This window comes from Benincasa hispida, chromosome 8 (assembly GCF_009727055.1).
Source record: "Benincasa hispida cultivar B227 chromosome 8, ASM972705v1, whole genome shotgun sequence".
NCBI classification, from domain to species: Eukaryota; Viridiplantae; Streptophyta; class Magnoliopsida; order Cucurbitales; family Cucurbitaceae; genus Benincasa; species Benincasa hispida.
Window position 1 is genome coordinate 28,137,367 of NC_052356.1, and position 20,324 is coordinate 28,157,690.

Sequence of the window (20,324 nt, forward strand, 5' to 3'; positions counted from 1 at the left end):
CATACCTTGATATAGATTTTATAAATTTATGTAGGTGAAAGAAATGATGTCTTACCAGAGAAAAAGAGAACCAACGATGATAACTCAACTACGTAATAATATAATCTTGAATACTTAGTGACTTTTGTATTTTGAGGGCTAACCAATGTTGTTGGTACATTCACTAACTACTTTTTCTAGCTTGTATCATTTAAATGACAACTTTATTCTAGGAAATTATTGAATACTTTATTTTGTAATGTTAATAGATTATGAATGGAAGGTATTAGTATTTATTGTGCTATGAAGTATTTTATGTGTGTAGATTTTAACTAAAATTGAGTACTTGAACTAAAAGTTATCAAAATCTAATTAATTCAAAAAATATCTTGAGAAAAAAATTACCTCTTTTATAACCGTGAGTTAAAGCTATAGAAAGATTTATATAACAAAAACGAAAGACTCTCAAAAGGTTATTATAATAATTATAATAATTGCAAACGACTAAATAACATTAATATAGCATACAACTAAAGCTATAAATACTATATTATAGCATTGAAAAAATGTTATTATATGTTAAAGATAGCACATTATTTTAGCTATATAAACATATTATAGCTTTAATAAAAAACGCTATCAAATGTTTTTATAGCAACATATATAAGTGATATCTTCATAATCTATAATAGTATCCATTATAGCTTTAGAAAAAGCTTAAAACATTCCAGATTTTTAATAACATAGGTTGTCAAAACTTTTGAAAAAAGCTATAAAATGCCTATTATAACTTTTTTTGTTAGCTATTCTAAATGTCATTTCTTGTAGTGACGGACCAACATAGATCACAGGTATTTATTTCCTTTTTATCTATATTTTTTATATATCTTTTATAATTATTTATTTTTTTTATTTATATTTATTTTCTTTATTATTTTATATCTATATGTTAATTTAATTTTAAATTTTGAATTTTGAATTTTTAAATATTTAAATTTATATATTATTTTGGTTTTCAAATTTCAAAATTGAATAAGGTTGTTTTCAAATATAGGGAAATGAACCAAAATATTTAAAAATATAGTAAATTTATTTTGAATTTTGAATTTTCAAATATTTAGATTTATATATTATTTCAAATTTAAAATTTTTAATAGGAAAAATCAACCAAAATATTTACAAATATAAAAAAATTTCACTGTCCATCACGGTCTATCATAGATTGACTGTGATATTTTGCTATTATTTGTAAATATTTTCAATAGTTTTGTCATTTAAAATAATTTTCCTTTTCAATATGTATATATAAATATTTTTTGAATTTTAAATTTTAAATTTTGCAATATGCATTTTTATATATATTTTATTTTTCTTACATATGAAACCAATTATAATTTTACAATAATATAAATTTGGTTTAATAAGATATTCATTTAGGTTCATTTTAATATTTTTGCAATTACGACATTTACATAATAATATAATTGAGTTAGATTTGAGTTTACATCATTTAAAATTTAAAACAAATGACTTGAGCGACAAATAATATTGTAAATCAAATTTTAGCAACATATGAATAATAGAAACAATTCTATTATCATTATTAATCTTACATCAGGACTTATGTGTATTCGATAGTTTAAATATTTGATAATTTTTTTTATATTTTAATGTATGCTATATATCTTTTTATTTTATATAATTAGATTGTATTTAAACTATAAAATATGGAAAAAGTGTAAGGAGAAAAAATACAAAAAACAAGAAATTGTTATCAAACAAGTTTCTGTTCTTGTTTCTTTATTTCAGGAAATATGAAATAAGAATAGTTATTAAACATATTCTTATTTCTTGTTCTAAAAGAAAATGTAAACAGAAGACAAGAAACAGAAAACAGAAAATAGAAAACATGAAATAGAAAATAGGAAACGAAAACGTTATCGAACAAGACCTAAACAATCAGCACTTGGCCAAAATATTGAAAACATTGAGAATAAGAAACGTGAATATTTAATTACAATTAAATTCATTATTATATCATAAAATATAGTCCCAAACAAAAACATACAAGAAATCATCTACTCTGTAAAGTCTCAAAATCAATCACAAATAAACATCTATATAAAGTCCTAATGCAAAGATTACAAAATAAATGAAATAAAAGGAAAAACTCTTGAAGGTGGGTGCCACACTTGTTTATGACGTGAATCCATCATCTTGAACCTCGAATTTCTTCGTTGGTTTCCAACTCTAAGAAAAGAATGTAAAAATCGAACAAGGTCTTTTTATCATTTCCAATTGGCCTCCTAAAAGTCGACGGAGAAAAAGAAGATGTATAGAGAAGTCTTCGACAACGTCGAGATTCTAGAGGTAATATCATAAAGCTATTCACAATTTCTTAATTATACTTTGAAAAGCACACGAATACTTCATACCTCTTTTTCTATCCAATTTTGTAGCGTTGAGATGCTATACCTCCTCGGATGTGATGGCTTAAGCTAATAATCTATAGATCTTTTCTTTACTCCAAATCGCTCATTTTTTTTTCTACTTCTAATATCTTCATTTTTTTTCTTCCCATTTATCAATAGTGCTTCAAATGCTCATATCTTGAAATATGTGTTAATAAACTCTTGAAAGTACCGAATTAAAAGCTAGCTAAAATCTAAGCCTAAAAACAACAGATTTTGTGCCCTATCACTCCTAAAATTTGTATTCCATCAACTTTTCTATTTAGTATTAACGGAAAAGTGACGTGATATTTCTTTTTTAAAGTGACATGACATTTTAATCTTTATTTTTTTTTATATATATATAATATATATATAATTTCTTATTTGTAGTTATTAATAATTTAAAATCCGATTATTAATTTTTTTTTTTCTTCTTTTATCTCTTTCTAGCCCATAAAAAAATATTCTATTTTGATCCTCAACTTTTAAAGCATCTATTCCAATTCTTCATTTTTAAAAAATGCTTATTCAGTGCTATTAAGATTCTATAAACTCTTATATAGAATGGTAGATAGAATGACTTGTAATTTTAGATGACTAAGCTGTCAAATAGTTAACCAAAATAAAAAATTTTAGAGTTTCAATTATGAATATCGGTAAAATGATCTACTATAGCAAATAAAAGTCATTTTTGTGTTCAAAATTTTGATACGTTCATTATTGATATTTTACTTCACGTTTATCCGGCTCTTTTTCCCTTCCAACATCAACAAATAAATCTTCCAGATTTAGATTCAATTTATTTATTTTTGAAATTGTAGGGAAAAGAAGAGGAAAAAGAAAAGGTAAATAGAAGAGGACAAAAGGGAAGAAGAGGAGGAAAAGAAAAATGAAAATGAAAGAATGAAAGAGAAATATATTAAAAAAAAAAATGAGGGAAAGAACAAAATGCAATCAATGGCGGCGGTTTGGCTTTCATTAATGGTGAAGGAAGACGATGGAAAGAGGAGTAGAGAAAACAAGGATAAGAAAGAAAAAAAAATTAGATTTATTTGTTATCTATTTTTAACAATAATTTAAAAAATTAAGTAAAAATTTAAAAACTAAAAAAAATACTTTTTAATTTTTCTTTTTAGAATTTGGCTAAGAATTTATCAATTTTACTTTAAAAAGATACAAGACATAAAAATGATGAAAAAATAGACTTAATTTAAAAAAACCAAAATCAAAAATAAAAATACAAAAACTCACCCGTTTGATAACCATTTAGTTTTTAGTTTTTTTTTTAAAACTTAAGTTTATGGACACTACTTCCGCCTCCAATTTTTTCATTTGTTTTCTATTGTTATCAATGGTTAAAAAAATCAAGAAAAATTGAAAATTAAAAAAATAAAATTTAATTTTTTTTTTTTTTTTTTTTTTTTTTTTAAAAATTGACTAAAAATTTAATTATTGTACTCAAGAAATATACAAATCATAGTAAAAAATCGAGAGAAAATAAATTAATTTTTCAAAAAACAAAATTATTATAAAATTAACCAAAATAATTATAGAAGAGGCTTTTTTTTAGTTTTCAAAATTTGGATTGATTTTTAAAATTAAAAAATCAAATTGTTATCGAATCAGATTTAATAATCAATAATTATTAGGCGGCAGCAGCATCCTTCCATCATCCTTATTTTATTTTAGTGATGATTATTTTAAATTTCAAATACCAAAAGATAATAATAATAAAATAAAATAAAGGATAACAAACAGCAAATGCAAAAAAATAAAGAATCAAACATAAAGGAAAGGAGAGAAAAAAAGGTAAAATAAAGGTGATACAACTCTTACTTTGATTTCTAAATGCTTGGCTATTGCTATATATATATATATATATATATACTGCTGTTGCTCAAATCCACAATTCATCTTCTAAATCACAGTTTCACGTTTCCAAGGTTGTCCCTAACTTTCTGATTATTCTGTTTTCTCTGTGTTTTCAATTCCTCATGTTTCTAAGTTTGTCATTTGAATTGATTTCTGTTCTTTCATTGATCGAGATGGTCGATTTTACTTTGATTTCCGCTTCCTAATTTGATCATCCCTTATTTTCTTTTGTGTTGGATCCGGAATGAGATCGTTGAATTCAGTAAAAGAAAAGAGGAGATGGATTTGAATTTGTTTAATGAAATGGGAATTCTGATTTGCCCTTGAACTCACTTCTAGTGAAGTGTGATTTTGTGTCTATGTTTATGAGATTTCTGTGGCTTTTGTTGAATTAAAACTAGTCTTCTGCTTGCATCATAGAGTGCTCCATCACCACATTGTTGCATCGGAGATGTCTTACCCATCCCGAAATGGTTGGGTCCTAACGCGATTTTCACTTTTAATCACTTTGATTCAAATAAACGATGGTTGATTGTAAGAAAATCGTGATTGAAATGAATATCGTGTTAGGGTCCAATTGAAGAGTGATTTTGTCTCTATGTTTATGCATTTTAAGTTTGATTCTCTCTGTTTACAAATATAATTATGGAGCATTTTTCCAGGCTTTGCTGCAAAATGGCACGCTCAGCGCTCGATGAAATGTCTTCAACAGGTGCTTTTGTAAGAACAGCTTCGACGTTTCGCAATTTGATTTCACGAGATAAATCCTCCGAATTTCCACCAGAATCAGATAGATATCATCTCTACGTATCATATGCTTGTCCTTGGGCCTCCAGATGCCTTGCATATTTGAAAATCAAAGGACTCGATAAAGCGATCAGTTTCACGGTACATTTCTTGTTTAATAGCTGAATGAATCCATGATCATTTTACTGAAAACCAATATCTTCTTTGCATCAAACTGTGTTTCTCAGTCAGTCAAACCAATTTGGGAAAGAACCAAGGACTCTGATGATCATATGGGATGGGTTTTTCCTACTTCTGATACAGAGGAGCCTGGTGCTGAACCTGACCCTTTGAATGGAGTTAGAAGTATTAGAGAACTCTATGAACTTGCTAGTACAAATTACAGTGGAAAGTATACAGTTCCAGTAAGTTTCAACCATCGTTGTGTTCTTAATTTGAGCTTCTAAGTAGATGTTTATCATGTTATGCAGTCTTCTCAATGTCTTCCTCATGACAGGTTCTATGGGACAAGAAACTCAAAACAATCGTTAACAATGAGAGCTCAGAGATAATTCGCATGCTTAATACTGAATTCAATGATATAGCTGAGAATCCAACTCTGGATCTCTATCCCACTCACTTGCAAGCACACATTGATGAGACTAATGATTGGATATACAATGGCATTAGCAATGGTGTTTATAAATGTGGTTTTGCAAGGAAACAACAGCCTTATGACGAGGTAAGCATTCAGTTTAGAAGCTAACAATTTAGAGTTCTAAAAATAAATTTTGATTGTGTGTATGCGAATACAAACTGTTTCAGTTATGTCATTATAGGATTGTTCTGGTTCAAATAAGTTGAATTTTTAAGGTCTATGATTTCTCTTCAATTCCAACACGAATTTATTAGCTTATGATAATTACTAAATTGTCGCTTTTACATATTTTCTTACACAAACATTTCTAACAATTTGTTGATTCAAGTATTATTTTGGTTATACAGATTTGAATTCATCACCTCTATTTAATCCTTACCATAAAAAATTACTTAATTAGCGATTAGTTTGGATCAGAAATGTTTCCTTATTCAATGCAACCCAACTGATGAACACTTGATCTGAAAAACTATAAACTTAGTCTATTACCTGAAGTATGAACCATCCTTCTACAGGCTGTGAAAGAATTGTATGAAGCTCTGGACCGATGTGAGGAAATACTTTCCAAGCAACGTTACCTCTGTGGGAACACACTGTCTGAAGCAGACATTCGGCTGTTCGTCACCATTATAAGATTCGACGAGGTACCAATATCAACTGATCCTCTAAAAAATGTGCTTCTCTTTCTCCATTTGATCATTATTTTGTTTTCCAAGTTCAGGTTTATGCAGTTCACTTCAAATGCAACAAGAAACTCATACGAGAGTATCCAAATCTGTTCAATTACACCAAAGATATATACCAAACTAATGGGGTAGGCAGCTCTGTTAATATGGAACACATAAAGAAGCATTATTATGGAAGCCATCCTACAATCAATCCATTTGGAATCATTCCTCTTGGCCCCAATATTGATTACTCTTCTCCTCATGATAGAGATAGATTTTCCTCATAGTTTTGCATTATATTCTGTCACTGCAAGGACTTCTGTGTTTGTGTTTGTGTTTTACATATTATACTTCAGCTTCTTGTGATAGAGATAAAAGACAGATTCTCTCGAGAGTTTTGCATTAGCAGCCAAGGCATGAAGGGAATAGAAATGCTTTAACTGCTGAGTTTTGCACTTTTCTTTAGAGTTCTGTATAGCAGAAGTGCTTTATTGTGCTTGTGTTTGTTACCTTGTAGTTCTCTTTGGATGTCCAGCTTGTTAAAATTTCAATAAAATTATATTTGAATAATTGTTGTTAATTTTCTTTTCTTTTTTGGACATATCATTATAATTGACCTGTTTGGTTTTTAGATATGTAGTGATGTTCTTGGATTGAAAGACATTTTTGGTTTGTCTGGAAGTAATTATTTAATCCTTAAAAAATTATTTGGTAACAATTTTATCTATGTGTTTTTTAGTTTCTGACAATTTAATATCTGAATCGTGAGAATTCAAAAAAATCAATCTTTTCGTCACGTACTTCAGCTGAAAACATATTTCTATTCATCATTTGAAATATGTTTTTTATTCTTCCTATCTTAAGAGATTCCTAATTCAAAAAATTATTTTGTAATAATTTTGTCCATGTATTTTTTAGTTTCTAACAATTTAATGTAATAATTTGGTTCTACTTTAAAATTTTCATTTTTACTCTACCGTACTGTGTGTGTGTGTATATATATATATATTATATATATGTTTTTTTAATCAAAATTAAACCTTGATTTTTATTATTTAGTGATTAGGTTTTGTAGCTTATAAAAGTATTGCATTACTAATTAGTTTATTGATCAACACGTAATAAATCTTATTAAATCTTAAGATAGAATATATTTTTTGTTCTTGAGGTTAGGAGTTCGTGCTTATTTAGTTCTTAAGATTTCCAAAAAGACATTTTAGTTATTAAGATTTGGAAAATAGTTCAAAATGGCTCTAAAGTTGACGCGGAAATGACAAAATGAATATACAAGACTCGTGTAATATTCATTTTCTAAATGAAGGGTTTGTAAATAATAAAATTTTATTGATTTATTTGTTGTGAGGTGGACTTTCATTCTACTCCCTCCTCTCTTCCTTTTCTTCTTCCTCTCTCATTTTCATCTTCCCACAAAAGCTCACCACCATCAACACGCCATTGTCTCTACCACGATGTTGTCGTTATCTGTGTTGCCTAAATTTGAAAAAAAAAGGGAAAAAAACATTATCGATGATATTTGGATCTTTATTGTTCTAGATCTACAAAGTAATAGAATTGGTGTGTTTTGAATTTGAATTAGACACCCAAATTCGTGTGTTATCTCTAACACAATGTCGTGCACACTACTATATGGAAAAAAAAAGAAAAAAACAAATTTGTATCTTCATTGTTCTAGATCTACAAAATAATAGAGTTAATGTGTTTTGAATTTGAATTTGACGTCCAAATTCATGTTTCAGTGTTCCTTGCCCTATAATATATAAATCTACAGTTTTTTTTTTTATTAACTATAGATCTTGATATGATGTCATCTAATAGTAGCGATAAACATAAGCAATGATAAAAGCATGCAAGTCATTTCTTTGTGTCATAGTTCTTCACTACTACAAATTTGACCTTTGTTAACACTAAAAAATCGACTATCACTATAGTAAATAATTTTTTAACATCAACAATGCTAATGTCAATTTCTAAAAATATCAAATTTTTAGGTTTTACTTGATAACCGGAATACATCAATTATAAGTCTTTGTTGATGTTTTTTGGTCGTGAACAAATGTAATGTTGATGTTTTGTGATTGCCAACTATTTTGAAATACCAACATCTTCACCTATTTGTTGACACTTTCTGGCTGTTAACAAAGGTATTATTGAGTTTTTTCTTAGCAGAGAGATTTTTTTTTTCTTGAGAATCCTTCTTGAAACTATTTATCTTCATCTGGCCAATTGAGAATCATTCAAAGGGGTAAAATGTGTTGATCGATTTAAGGAAAACAAGTGTAAACTTAGTTTGTTAGTTTGTTAGGTTGGAACAATTTATCTCCACCTAGCCAATTGAGAATGAATGCTAGCATGTAAAATCACTCGAATGGATTGAATGTGTCGATTTACTTGAGGAAACAATAGTGAACTTAGTCTAGTAGGTTGTCTAAATGAATGAGCCAACCAATTGTAAGCCAAAAAGGGAAATAGGGTTTGACATGGAAAATTAGCACATAGGAATATAACAAATTTTGTACAGAGTACAAGGCAGTAGGATTCCTTGCCTAGACTTGTTAGTTGTTACTTGAGGATAAGAGTAAATCTGGTTAACATATTCAAAAGATGAAAGTCTATGTCTATTCTCTAAGTGATAATCTACACCCTCATTAATCTCTGAAGCATTACTCAAATTTAAACGTTATTTTTGTTGGGTTGTATGTCATGATTAACATATTCTATTATCAATAAAGATGTTATTAACATTTATTCAATAACACACTTGTAAAATTTAAATCCAATAAACTAAAGATTCATGGCTATTATATGAATACATAAACTTTATGTGGAGACATAAGAGTGAATCAAGTTTAGTAAATGGCTAATACGGTCCATAGTATTGAATAAGATTGATACCTTATTCTGGTAACACTATCGAATGTAACTCATTCTGTAATTGTTACAGATATTGTAAAATGCTATAAACGAAATGATCTTGATTCGTTCATGTATTGACATGAGAAGTGGGGACGTCCTATGCAATGAGTTTTCATAAGATCGGACCAAGAACTAAGTCACTTTTACTTTATAACGTTGTTTACGGTTTAAGACTAATTATTTCAAAGTGATGACCTAGGTAACTTGACCTTAATCCTGGGTTAACTATGAACAAAGCGATGACCTAGGTAACTTGACCTTAATCCTGGATTAACTATGAACTCCTGTTTATTCGGGATTATCCCGACTCAATAAGCCTCCCATTTTAGGGATAAGACCGGGTAGATAGCACACATTTTTAGGGATAGTAGAGATATATTTAACCTAATGTTTAATTGTGAATTAAACATAAAGAGAGAGAAAATAAGAGATATTTAAATAAGATTTAAATATCAAGATTATGAATAGAGATGCATATAAATTGGGATTAGTGTTAGATTTAATATTAAATTAAATTAATTAAATTGTTTAATTAATTATTTAATATTATCTTAATTTTTCAAATTGATTATTAGAATTAATTTTGAAATTAAATGAAATTGGTCAAAATTACATTAAAAGTCAAATTGTTGACTAGGTAAAAAATGCAATGAAGTCAAATTGTTGACTTTTAACTTTTGAACGTCAAAAAGTCAAATTCGTTGACTTTGGACTTTGAGAATCAAACTTTGACCAAGTTCGTGGAAGATCCAACATTTGTGACAGGAAATGCCAAGTGTTCTCTTCATTTGAAGACACCTGTCCCACTAAATCCCACTTTGAGTTAATGGATTTTTTAGGGTCATAATCTCATCAAACTCAAAGTTACATGTTTGCATATAATAGTTTATGTATTTGAAGAACTGTTGGCCATAGTGGAATTGAATGGAATTATGTGATAATCTCATTACAATTTTCTCTCAAAATTTTAGCTTTTTCCTCTCCAAATTATCCACTCACTGGATCCCACCATCCCATTTTAAGGATGGAGAATAGTTGGGAAGACTCTCGTGGTGGTCTACAAATCGTTCATGAGAAGATTAGAACTGATTTGGAGAGATTCAAAGACTACAAAAGTTGTATTCTTTTCCCCATTTTTCTCGTTTTATTGCATGCATGCTTATCTTTGTAATTAATCTAATTATAGTACTTTAGATCCGTGCTGCACATGTGTTCATCCCATCAATTTTGATATCTTCTTCATTTTCTAAAGAGAAAAAGATGGTCAAAATCACATCACAATTTGTTTCCCTAGTTAACTTGAATGGCGTCCTTGTGCAATTTGCTAAATGCAAATTGTTTTTAGATTACAAAAGTTGTTGACCTCCTTGCTTTGCTTCTCTCACCAAGTATTACTTGCTTGCGTATTATAGTCTACACTTGGGCTGATGCATTAGGTGATAACATGTCATTGTGTCACTAAGATAGACAACTGTTGTGGTTTGAATAGAATTTAGTAGATTTAAGGCACAAAATGTCATTCCCCAATATTTTTCTCAGTTTCTAGATAGCTGTCAATTACCGTAAATATATTTTTTTCTTGTTAGTATAATGATGTTATTGACGTTTTTTACCAATCAACTATATGTATTTCGAAAATAAATCTGCAACCTATAATCACCCCAACCATGCTTAAAACCCAAAACTTCCAATATGATAACTAGATATACCTAATAGTTTCCAACCTATAGTTTAGGTAAAACTAACAAATGTCCCAAATTTAACAAACAAATAGTTGCAAAACCAACTGGAAATTTTCATATCGAATCACTTATACAAAAGTAGCAAGCACTTGCAAACCAACAACTACACAACTAATAATGCGAGAGTTTCGAGTCACCATTCAAACAAGTAACATAAGTATCACCTTCCCACATAATTAACGATTCTCATATTAAATCACTTATATAAAAGTAGTTATCAGTTGTAGACAACTACACAATTAATAATATATATATCATCTTCTTTCTATTCAACATCCAGAATCATAGATCAACAAACTGCCACTAAACAGAACCATACAAAATAATGACCTAAAAGACTTTCATTAGCCAATAAGCAAAAGTATTTTTCTACAAAGGGTACTAACCACTGAGCAGATGTCAAGATTAAGTTAGTAATAATCAAATTAATAATCCGAGAGATTAATTAGCCAAGTAACCGTTACTGAACTATTTTTCTATATAATTAAGAGGACTCGAGACATTTGAGGGACGTTGAAGATACCCCAAGTCCTCCATTTCTCTTAGCTCTCTAAATTACTAGAGACTTGATCACTGAAGTGTCAACGGCTAAGTACCACACCAGTATGGGATTTTCTTTTATTATAGGGTGATTATTCGATTTCTCCTAGTTGGTACCAAATTTCAGTATCAACATAAGAGAATATAACTAAGGGTTTGATCGTGAACAATGACAAACAAGAAAGATTAATAAAATTGGGGGTGTAAAAATCCGAATTCGAATAACAATAGTTTTGTAACGATTGATAGACCAACTCCAGATGGGAGTTTTCCCAGTAGCTTGAACAATACTGTCCCAGGTCCCAAATTTTGCATAAAGAACCTAATATTCATGAAACATCAAACCTTTGTTTACAATGAAAATATTTCTGGAGGAAAAAAAGTTCAAATATCTACAAAGAGTATTTGTCTGCTTCCAATCAACCGTCGATAGAGTTATCTTGGGATCGGGATCGGCAGAACAAGAAAAGCATAGCATTAGCATTTGCAATAGCAACAGCAAGAGCAGCTCCAACTCTAAGATTATTCTCAATAATGGTATAATTCAAAAGGTATTGATCAATTGCCAATTAAACAAAAAGCCATCAGGGGTGAGATTGATGAATAAGGAGATGGGAGTAGTTTATTTGGACAAAATTCAGAGTTGATACTGAGACTTCCAATTGATATCAACGAAATATTCTCTAACCAAACCAAAAGATATAGTCGCCAATGACAAACGTATGCAACTCGAAAGGAATTTCACTCAGAATATTCAACAATTTTGATTTTTTTTCCTCGGGAAGGTTATGGATTCATATTCTTCCCCAATACTCAGGATATGACCTTCAATTTGAGCCATGTTTGAAGATTTGTTCTAAGGAATTTTTAAAAAACGTGAGTGCTTCATCATCGTCGCAAACTCACTAATTCAATTTCCCCGATGTAATTCCCAACCAACAGATTTCCCCTTCTTTTACACCGATTTCAAGGATATAGGGTTTTAAAATTGGAGAGATGAGAGACAGAAAGAGAGCGAAAACTTAGCTTGCTCGCACTGCGATCTCTTGAGAGCGGTTCCGCCGCTGGAGCAGAGGGTTCGCACCGCCTCCGCTTCGCTAGGGCAAGCCGTCGCCACGAGACACTCTGCAAGAGATCGGTTCAGGTGTCGGCAGGCTGACCGCCTCGCCGGACCTTCTGGAAGTCGCTTGTGGCACTCTCGGAGAGCCTGCTCCAGCCGCTCGCAGCCGCCGTCACCACATATCGAAGCTCCGCCGGTTGGTAACATTTCTTTCTTTCCCATGTGGCAATGGGGTCCCACACCATTTGGGACGGAAGAGAAGGTTTCTGTTTCTGCCCGTTTCCTTTAAGAAAACATGAATATATAGGTGTGTACATAGTAGATTGGAAGATTTCAGAAAACATGAATATATAGGTGTTTCTGTCCTTTCTGAATATATAGTTCGGATGGACCAATCCAAAAATTCGGGTTGACTTTTCTTTTTTGGAGAGTCAACCCAACCCAAAATTTACGGATTGTTTTTTTTTAATTTGACTTTTTTTTAATTTCTATATATATATATATATATTCGAGTCGGGTCGAAATGGGGTAACCTAAGACCCAACCAGAATTTAATATTTTTTAACATTTTTAACCCAATCCAACTCAAAATAAAATTTAACCCAATCCAACCCTTGCGGTTTGGGTTGGGTAGTCCGATTTGGTCGGGTTACCGAGATTTTTGAACACCCCTATGAATATATGTTCGTAAATTTACTAAATTACCCCTACTTCTTGCTTTTTATTTTTCAATTTTTTATTTTAGATATATATATAGATAATTTTTATTTTAGCATAACTCATGAAGGCCAAACAAAATTAAGCATTAGATACAATAATAGAAAATTTGACGTATAAATTGGCATCCATAACCAGAGATGTCCACAGGATGTTGATGAGGAAGGCCCCTCACGAGGATCGGATTTCTCGTGGAGAAAAATTCTTCATATTATTTTTTTTTAACATTTTTTTATTCGATTTCAAAATTCAAAACATATTATTTCAAAAGCAACAAAATTCAATCCTAAATTAGTTGGAGTTAAAAGAGAAGAATTTTTAACTCTTTTGCTCTTACAATTTTTAATAATACTCATTTTACTCTTATGGTCACACCCTCTCATCTCTCAATATACTGATTTAATGCCTTGGTGAATAACTGTCTAACATTGTTTCGATAAAACTTAATGAAATAAAAAATTGAATTAATTTCTACATTAGTTTTGTTTCGTGGAGAGTTTAGACGAACACAAACTTCTCTTTTCTGATTCTATTCACTACCACAGAGCAATTTAGATGTAAGTTTGATTAATTATTTCTCATTTTCCTCCCTCAGCAATCTAATTTCAGTTTAGAACCAAAAAGGGAATGGGAAATCAAAATGCGTTTGGGAGAGTTAGAATCAGAGAAGAAGATGATGAAAATTAATTTATGCTTTTGTATATTTTCGTATGTAATACAAAGGCAATCTACAATCAATTTAAATATAATTTTCCCCTTTTAGGGTTTTGCCAACAGAGGAATAAAATTGAATAATGACCTCTAACAAACAATGGACAGATGTCACAACCTTATACATTGATACAAAGAATTGAATAACAAATTATAACAACCTGCTTTTCCTTTTCTTATCCTTCCATTGTGGCTCTTTTTTCTGACTTGGCAAGGCTGGTCTGAGGTGGAAAAGTTTTGCTCTTTGACTGATCCTTGTTGGCCTTTCCTCTAATATCCCCCCTCAAACTCGTGGGAGATCAACAACACCGAATTTGTTTCGAAGCAGAAAATATTGGGACTGCGGTTTTGTAAGCAGTCACTATTTGGTATGATGAAGGAATGTACCTGACTTCAAGTTTTCCATTGATGACCTGATCACAAACAAAGTAGACATCAAGCTCAATATATTTTGTTCGAGCATGAAAGACAGGATTTGAGGCTAAAGCTCCAACATTAATGTTGTCGCACCATAGGATAAGTTTGTAGGTAGGTTTGATTTGTAGTTCATTCATTAGTTGTTGTAGCCAAATAATCTCAGCAGTAGCATGAGCTAGGGCCCTATACTCAGATTCGGTGCTGGAATGAGCTACGACAGTTTGTTTCTTGGAGGACTATGACACCAGGCTGCTTCCTACATACACATAATAGGCTACAATTGACTTCCTTTCATCTATGTTGGAGGCCCAATCTACATCAAAAAAAGTAGAGATTTGTAAATCATTGCTAGGTTGAAAAGAAGACCATGATGTCTTGTGCCACTGATATACCGAAGTACTCTATTTGTTGCTTGCCAATGAACATCTGTAGGTGCCTTTAAGAATTGATTCAAATGATTGACAATGTATGCTATATCCAGTCTTGTATGGGTTAAGTATTGGAAAGCTCCTATGATGCTTCGAAGGATTAGACAAGAGTTTGCCATCTGTCATCGATAGATGTTTACCTATTGTGCAAGGAGAGGCAGCCGGTTTGATATCTGTTAGGTTGAGCTTGTGGAGAAGATCTTCAGCATACTTCGCTTGGTTGACAATAAACCCATATTCAAGATAATGAACTTGAATCCCTAAAAAGTAGTTTAGACGTCTGAGATCCTTCAAGGAAAATATGCTATCAAGAAGTCTAACAAGTTGAGAAATCAGCTGAGGATTGTTGCTTGTGATTATGACATCATCCACATATACCAAGAGAAAAATAACATATTCACGACTATGAAACATAAACAGTGACATATCAACCTTTGACATTGTGAACCCCCAGTTAACTAAGGCATTTCCTACAGTGTGGCTCCAAGCCCGAGGGGCTTGTTTTAAACCATATATAACTTTGTCAAGTTTGCATACATAATCAAGATGTTCTGAACTAACATACCCAGTGGGCTGCTGCATATAGACATCTTCCTGTAGACTGCCATTTAGGAATGAATTGTTGAAGTCCAATTGACGAATCCCCCAGCCCTTAGATACAAAAACACTTAGGACAACACGGATAGCAGAGGTCTTAACCACAAGACTGAAGGTTTCAAAGAAATCAACCCCTAGGTGTTGGTGAAACCCCTTAGCTACTAGCCTTGCTTTGTTTCTGTCTATCGAGCCATACAGATGCTTCTTTAACCTGAAAATCCACTTGTTGCCTAAAAACATTATATGATGATGAATGAGGTACTAAATGCCATGTGTTTCTTTGGATAGAGCTTTGTATTCACTGTCCATGGTTGCTTTCCACTGAGGTGTGAGAAGAGCCTCTTTAACTTTTGTAGGTTCAATGGTAGTCCAATATGTTTTAGCTACTGTAACCAAGATTTTGGGTTTGAAAATGCCTGCCTTTCCACTAATGATCATTGGATGGGTTGGTTGGAGGGAGAATAAGGGTCTTGGTTGAGCAATGTAAGGATTTGATGACTGATTAGAAGTGGGAGGAGTTGATTGGTTTGTGGGGAGTAAATCTGCAGAACCAGATGAAGGTGAGATTGGTGTTGATGTGGGGATTGATAAAGAAGAAGTAGGTGAGGGGCTGCAGGACTGAGAAATAGGGGAACTTTTAGGAGATGTATCAGGAGATGATATGTCTGGTAAGGTGGATGATGGGCTTGAAAATTGGCTTGATAAGAGAGGGGAGACAGGGTGATATCCAGGTCTTTGTGTATGGACTTGTTGGAGACTTGGTGCTGATGTTGTATGATAATTTGGTAAGGTCTCGGGAAAGGCATCAAGTAGAATGGTAGCCACAGATGAAGGATGTGGTGTAGTGGATGGGATTAAGTTGCAAGAGGCGATCTGAAATGCAACAAAGAAAGGAAACTCAGTTTCATTAAAAATAACATTCCTGGACACATAAACTTTACCAGATTTGGTTAGGCATCGATGTCTCTTGTGCAAAAAACTGGGACCTAGGTAAACACACTTTTTCGAATGATACTGAAATATGTGATGTTGATATGGTCAAATGCAAGGGAAACACGCACATCTGAATGTTCTGAGTTTAGTTGTGTCAAGGGACTAGTTGAACATGAGTTGAATAGAAGATTTTCCATTTAGTACAAGGGTGGGCAATCCATTGATGAGAAGGTTAGCATTGATAAACACATCCCACCAGTACTGTAGAGGCATTGAGGCTTGTGCTAAAAGAGTTAGACCCATTTCAACCAAGTGCCTACGCTTTCTTTCAGCCCTACTATTTTGAGTAGAGGTGTAAGGACAAGAATGCCTACATAGCACACCTATAGAAGAACTTAATTGATGAACCTTTGTGTATTCACCCCATTATCTGATTGAAACATTTTAATAGTTGCATCAAACTGATTTTTCATCATTTGAGTGAAATGTTGGAAGGCTGCAAGTGTATCCGATTTTTGTTTAAGAGGTGTCCATAAAAAATGCCTATGGTCATCCAAAAACGAAACATGGTATCAAAAGCCTGTTGTAGAAAATATTGGGGCTGGTCCCCATACATCAGAATGAATCAAATCAAACTTAGTTGTAGCCCTTGACAGTGAGTTTGAAAATGGCAGAAAGTGAGGCTTACCTAACTGGCACGAGTCACAGAACATATATTTTTCATTAACTTTAATTGACTGTTTACACTGATCTAAAATTGACTTCAAAACTTTGGGGGAGGGATGGCCTAGCCTCCTATGCCACAGAACCATAGACTCAAGAACATTTACACTGACATTTGATAGGAAAAATGCTTTTGAGTCATTATTTTTGTCCATAGGTTTAAGGGACTTGGTACTCTATTAATTGAAACCTCACATGGTCGTACGATTGCTTCTCCAAGTTGATAAAGACCATCTTTAAGTGTGCCTTTCACCAGAGTGTTGCCCAATGCTTGTCCTTTATCATACAACAATTTACATGAAATTCCACAAATATATCATCATCTTTGGTTAGTTTAGAGATGCTCACTAAGTTCTTTGCAATAGAAGGAATATAAAAGACATCTTCCAAACTAAGCACACACTTATCAGATTTTAGACTTGAATTTCCTATAGCAGAGATATACAACTAATCACCATTACCAACAGTCACAAGGGCAGTACCTGAATATTTTGTTGGATTCACAATATGGTTTAAGTCAACTGTGACATGGTTGGTAGCATCACTATCAGCATACCAATTGACATCTCCTGAATTTTCTAGGGTGGCCGTGAAGGGATTATTGGAGAAGGACGTCATGAAAGCTGATGGAGTTGTGTTGGAAAAGTTCTGTTGGCCAGACTCTCTGCCCTGATTTTTTATTTTGATCGGGAACATATTCCCTGTTGTACCTTTGGTAGAAAACATCGACCGCATGACCATATTTGGAACATACCTGGCATGTTGGCTGATTGCCCCTTCCTTGACCCCTGCCTCTATTGCCCCCTCCATTGGACTAATAAGAGTTTCTCGAATTAGTATTCTGAAATTTAGAGTTACCTTGATTGGTGTTGGAGTTAGGAAGCTTAGCGCCAACATTATTTTTGTTGAGGGCTATATTCACCGAAGGGCTACCTGTAAAAGCAATAGAGGTTGTGGTCGAGTTTTGATGTTCTAGTCGTTTCTCAAAGGAAAGAAGTTCGGATTGCATATCCAGCCAAGATATATTAGGTTTGCTTTGAATCACAACAACTACAGGGTTATACTCTTCATCTAGACCAAGTAAAACTTGAGAAATTAAGTTTCTAGGAAATACCAGACTGTCAGCCTGAGCTAAGTTGTCCAAGTGGAGCTTCATGAGTTTGAGATACTCAGACATGGTGGAGTTTCCCTTCCGTGTCTGTTGAAAAACTTGAAGGAGATAGTCCTCCTCAACCATTGATTGAACTCCAAATAGGGTGTGGATAGCATCCAAGAGGCCCTTGGCATTTTTCGAATCCCATTAACTGTACTGTAACTTCTGGTGCCATTGAGTTATATAACCATCTTAACAGTAGTTGATCAGTTGTGACCCAGGCCTCATAAAGAGGATTCATGAGTTGTTCACCTGTGGAGCTCGATGGGCCTCTGAAGAGATCAGAGTTGATTGTCCCCGACTCATGTACTGTCAGACCTTCAACAGGGAGGGAGATGAACATGGGAGGTAATGCGTTATTTTATGCGATGAAATAATGGTGTAGAATGTGATGGTGGAATATGCATTGTGCATGCAAATTTTCTCAGTAAGACCCAAGTATAAATCCTACTGAGTTGCCTGGTAAGCCCAGGGTCAAACACAGGGACTAAAGAAAACAGTATGTGATGGTAATTTTAGATCACTTTGCGGTAACAAATAAATCAAAGTGTTGGTTGGTTTGTTGTTTAAGGTATAAAATGTAGGCGGCAGATTTGAGAAAAGAGTAATTATGCGACAGATACACTGAGTATGCAGAGGAACGGGTTGAGAAGGTCTTTTGCTAGCATTTCCTGAGAATGCGTTCAAGCTATGCGATCATGCTACACTCATGCGATAGCAGTTCATTTTCCAATGCAAATGCGATAGCTCCTAATTTTAATACGCATGTGATGAATGTGATAATGTCTATAGAGCTTATTCCTAAGTCTCTACTTCTTGCCTATGCGATGATGAAAGATGCACACAAGGACAAGGCGACCGCATACAATCATAACCTATCTCTAGGATGCATGTGATGGCTTAATAGCAAATAGAACTTATTTCTATGCTTCTATCTCTTGATTATGCGGTTCTAATCTGACTCTCCCAAGCCTAGATTCTAATCTGACTTTTCCAAGCCTAGATTCTATCCTTAGACTACCCTCCCGAGTATCTCTAATGGATGAATGATGCATACATAATATAAGATGATCGCATAAAGTGAAGATCCCAGGTTACACTAGCTAAGTGCTTCTCAATCCATTCGACAGATTTAGCTACTCATGCGTAATGTAAAGAGAGTGGACATATATAAAGATGCAATTTCCATTTTTATAAATAGGTTCAGAGTACAAAATGAAAATGGAAAATAAGGGTAAAGAGCCTGGTAGCAATATCTTGCTTCCCAAGGCTTTTACACTGTGTTATCTCTATTCTGCCCAAAAGATGTTCTTGCTTCTGCAAGAGTTCGCCCTCTCTCTGATCTCAATGCTTCCCGACACTCTTCCGAGTTCACCAGGACGATTTCTCCGTGTAATCTCCCTTCACTCACTTCCGCCTTCTAAGTAAAAGAAAAACTATGAACAAGGTTAACTTCTATCTATATGGTGAACTCTGTAAACTGAGCGAACTCCTTCAATCAATATAGCCTTCGGTATTTATAGAGCTTCAGGGTGAAGAGTTTTTTCTCTCAAATGATTGCACTGATGGGATGGCATTAATTCTCTGTCTGATGCACCGAATATTTGTCACTGAAAAGTTGAGTGTACTTGCTACAGTAGGTTGTTAACGGCTTGTCAACTTACTTCGGAATCGACCGTCATCAGCTTTCTGTCCCATCGTGATTTATTAAGCTTTCACCCAGATGCGCCTACCTTGATGCACCGACTCTATGCGGCCACCTTCTTGAGCATATTTTCGCGAGCGCAAACAATCGCATAGCCTGCAGACGCAATCTCTTAATGCGCTCGGACGTTAATTTCTTTGGATCGCATTTCCACCTTGCGTCAACGCAATTTTCTTGCATAAAATACATAAGTTAATTGTTTTAATGTGATGGACGCATGTAATTGCAATGTTACAAACTTAATGCTTTTGGACGCAATATTATATATTTTTACCGTCGTAATCCTGCATTTTTTTTATAACTTTGCG

The 20,324-nt window shown here is 32.9% G+C and overlaps 2 protein-coding genes across 4 annotated transcripts; one reads left to right on the top strand and one right to left on the bottom strand.

Moving 5' to 3' along the window:
• The first annotated feature begins 4,182 nt into the window (after positions 1-4,182).
• On the top strand, positions 4,183-6,923 carry LOC120082551 (glutathionyl-hydroquinone reductase YqjG). Of its 3 annotated transcripts, none has more exons than XM_039037771.1 (6): positions 4,183-4,241; positions 4,967-5,192; positions 5,279-5,455; positions 5,548-5,772; positions 6,204-6,332; positions 6,410-6,923. In XM_039037771.1, exons 2-6 carry the CDS (start codon positions 4,980-4,982, stop codon positions 6,641-6,643), a joined length of 978 nt encoding a protein of 325 aa, XP_038893699.1. In that variant the 5' UTR covers positions 4,183-4,241; positions 4,967-4,979; the 3' UTR covers positions 6,644-6,923. The 3 variants fall into 3 exon arrangements, with proteins under 3 accessions (XP_038893699.1, XP_038893700.1, XP_038893698.1); XM_039037772.1 differs by having other exon boundaries at positions 4,222-4,252; XM_039037770.1 differs by having other exon boundaries at positions 4,235-4,375.
• Positions 6,924-11,747: 4,824 nt separating this feature from the next.
• Positions 11,748-12,956, bottom strand: LOC120082530. Its single transcript, XM_039037735.1, has one exon. The coding sequence runs from the start codon at positions 12,852-12,854 to the stop codon at positions 12,555-12,557; it is 300 nt and encodes a 99-aa protein (XP_038893663.1). The 5' UTR covers positions 12,855-12,956; the 3' UTR covers positions 11,748-12,554.
• Positions 12,957-20,324: the final 7,368 nt, after the last annotated feature.

Excerpts from the sequence above, each read along its gene's own strand:
- LOC120082530 (XM_039037735.1), bottom strand. The coding sequence starts at position 12,854 with ATGGGAAAGAAAGAAATGTTACCAACCGGCGGAGCTTCGATATGTGGT.
- LOC120082551 (XM_039037770.1), top strand. The coding sequence starts at position 4,281 with ATGCTTGGCTATTGCTATATATATATATATATATATATACTGCTGTTG. Across the intron at positions 4,376-4,966 it reads CACAGTTTCACGTTTCCAAG|GCTTTGCTGCAAAATGGCAC; the intron begins GTTGTCCCTAAC and ends GCATTTTTCCAG. Across the intron at positions 5,456-5,547 it reads GTGGAAAGTATACAGTTCCA|GTTCTATGGGACAAGAAACT; the intron begins GTAAGTTTCAAC and ends TCCTCATGACAG.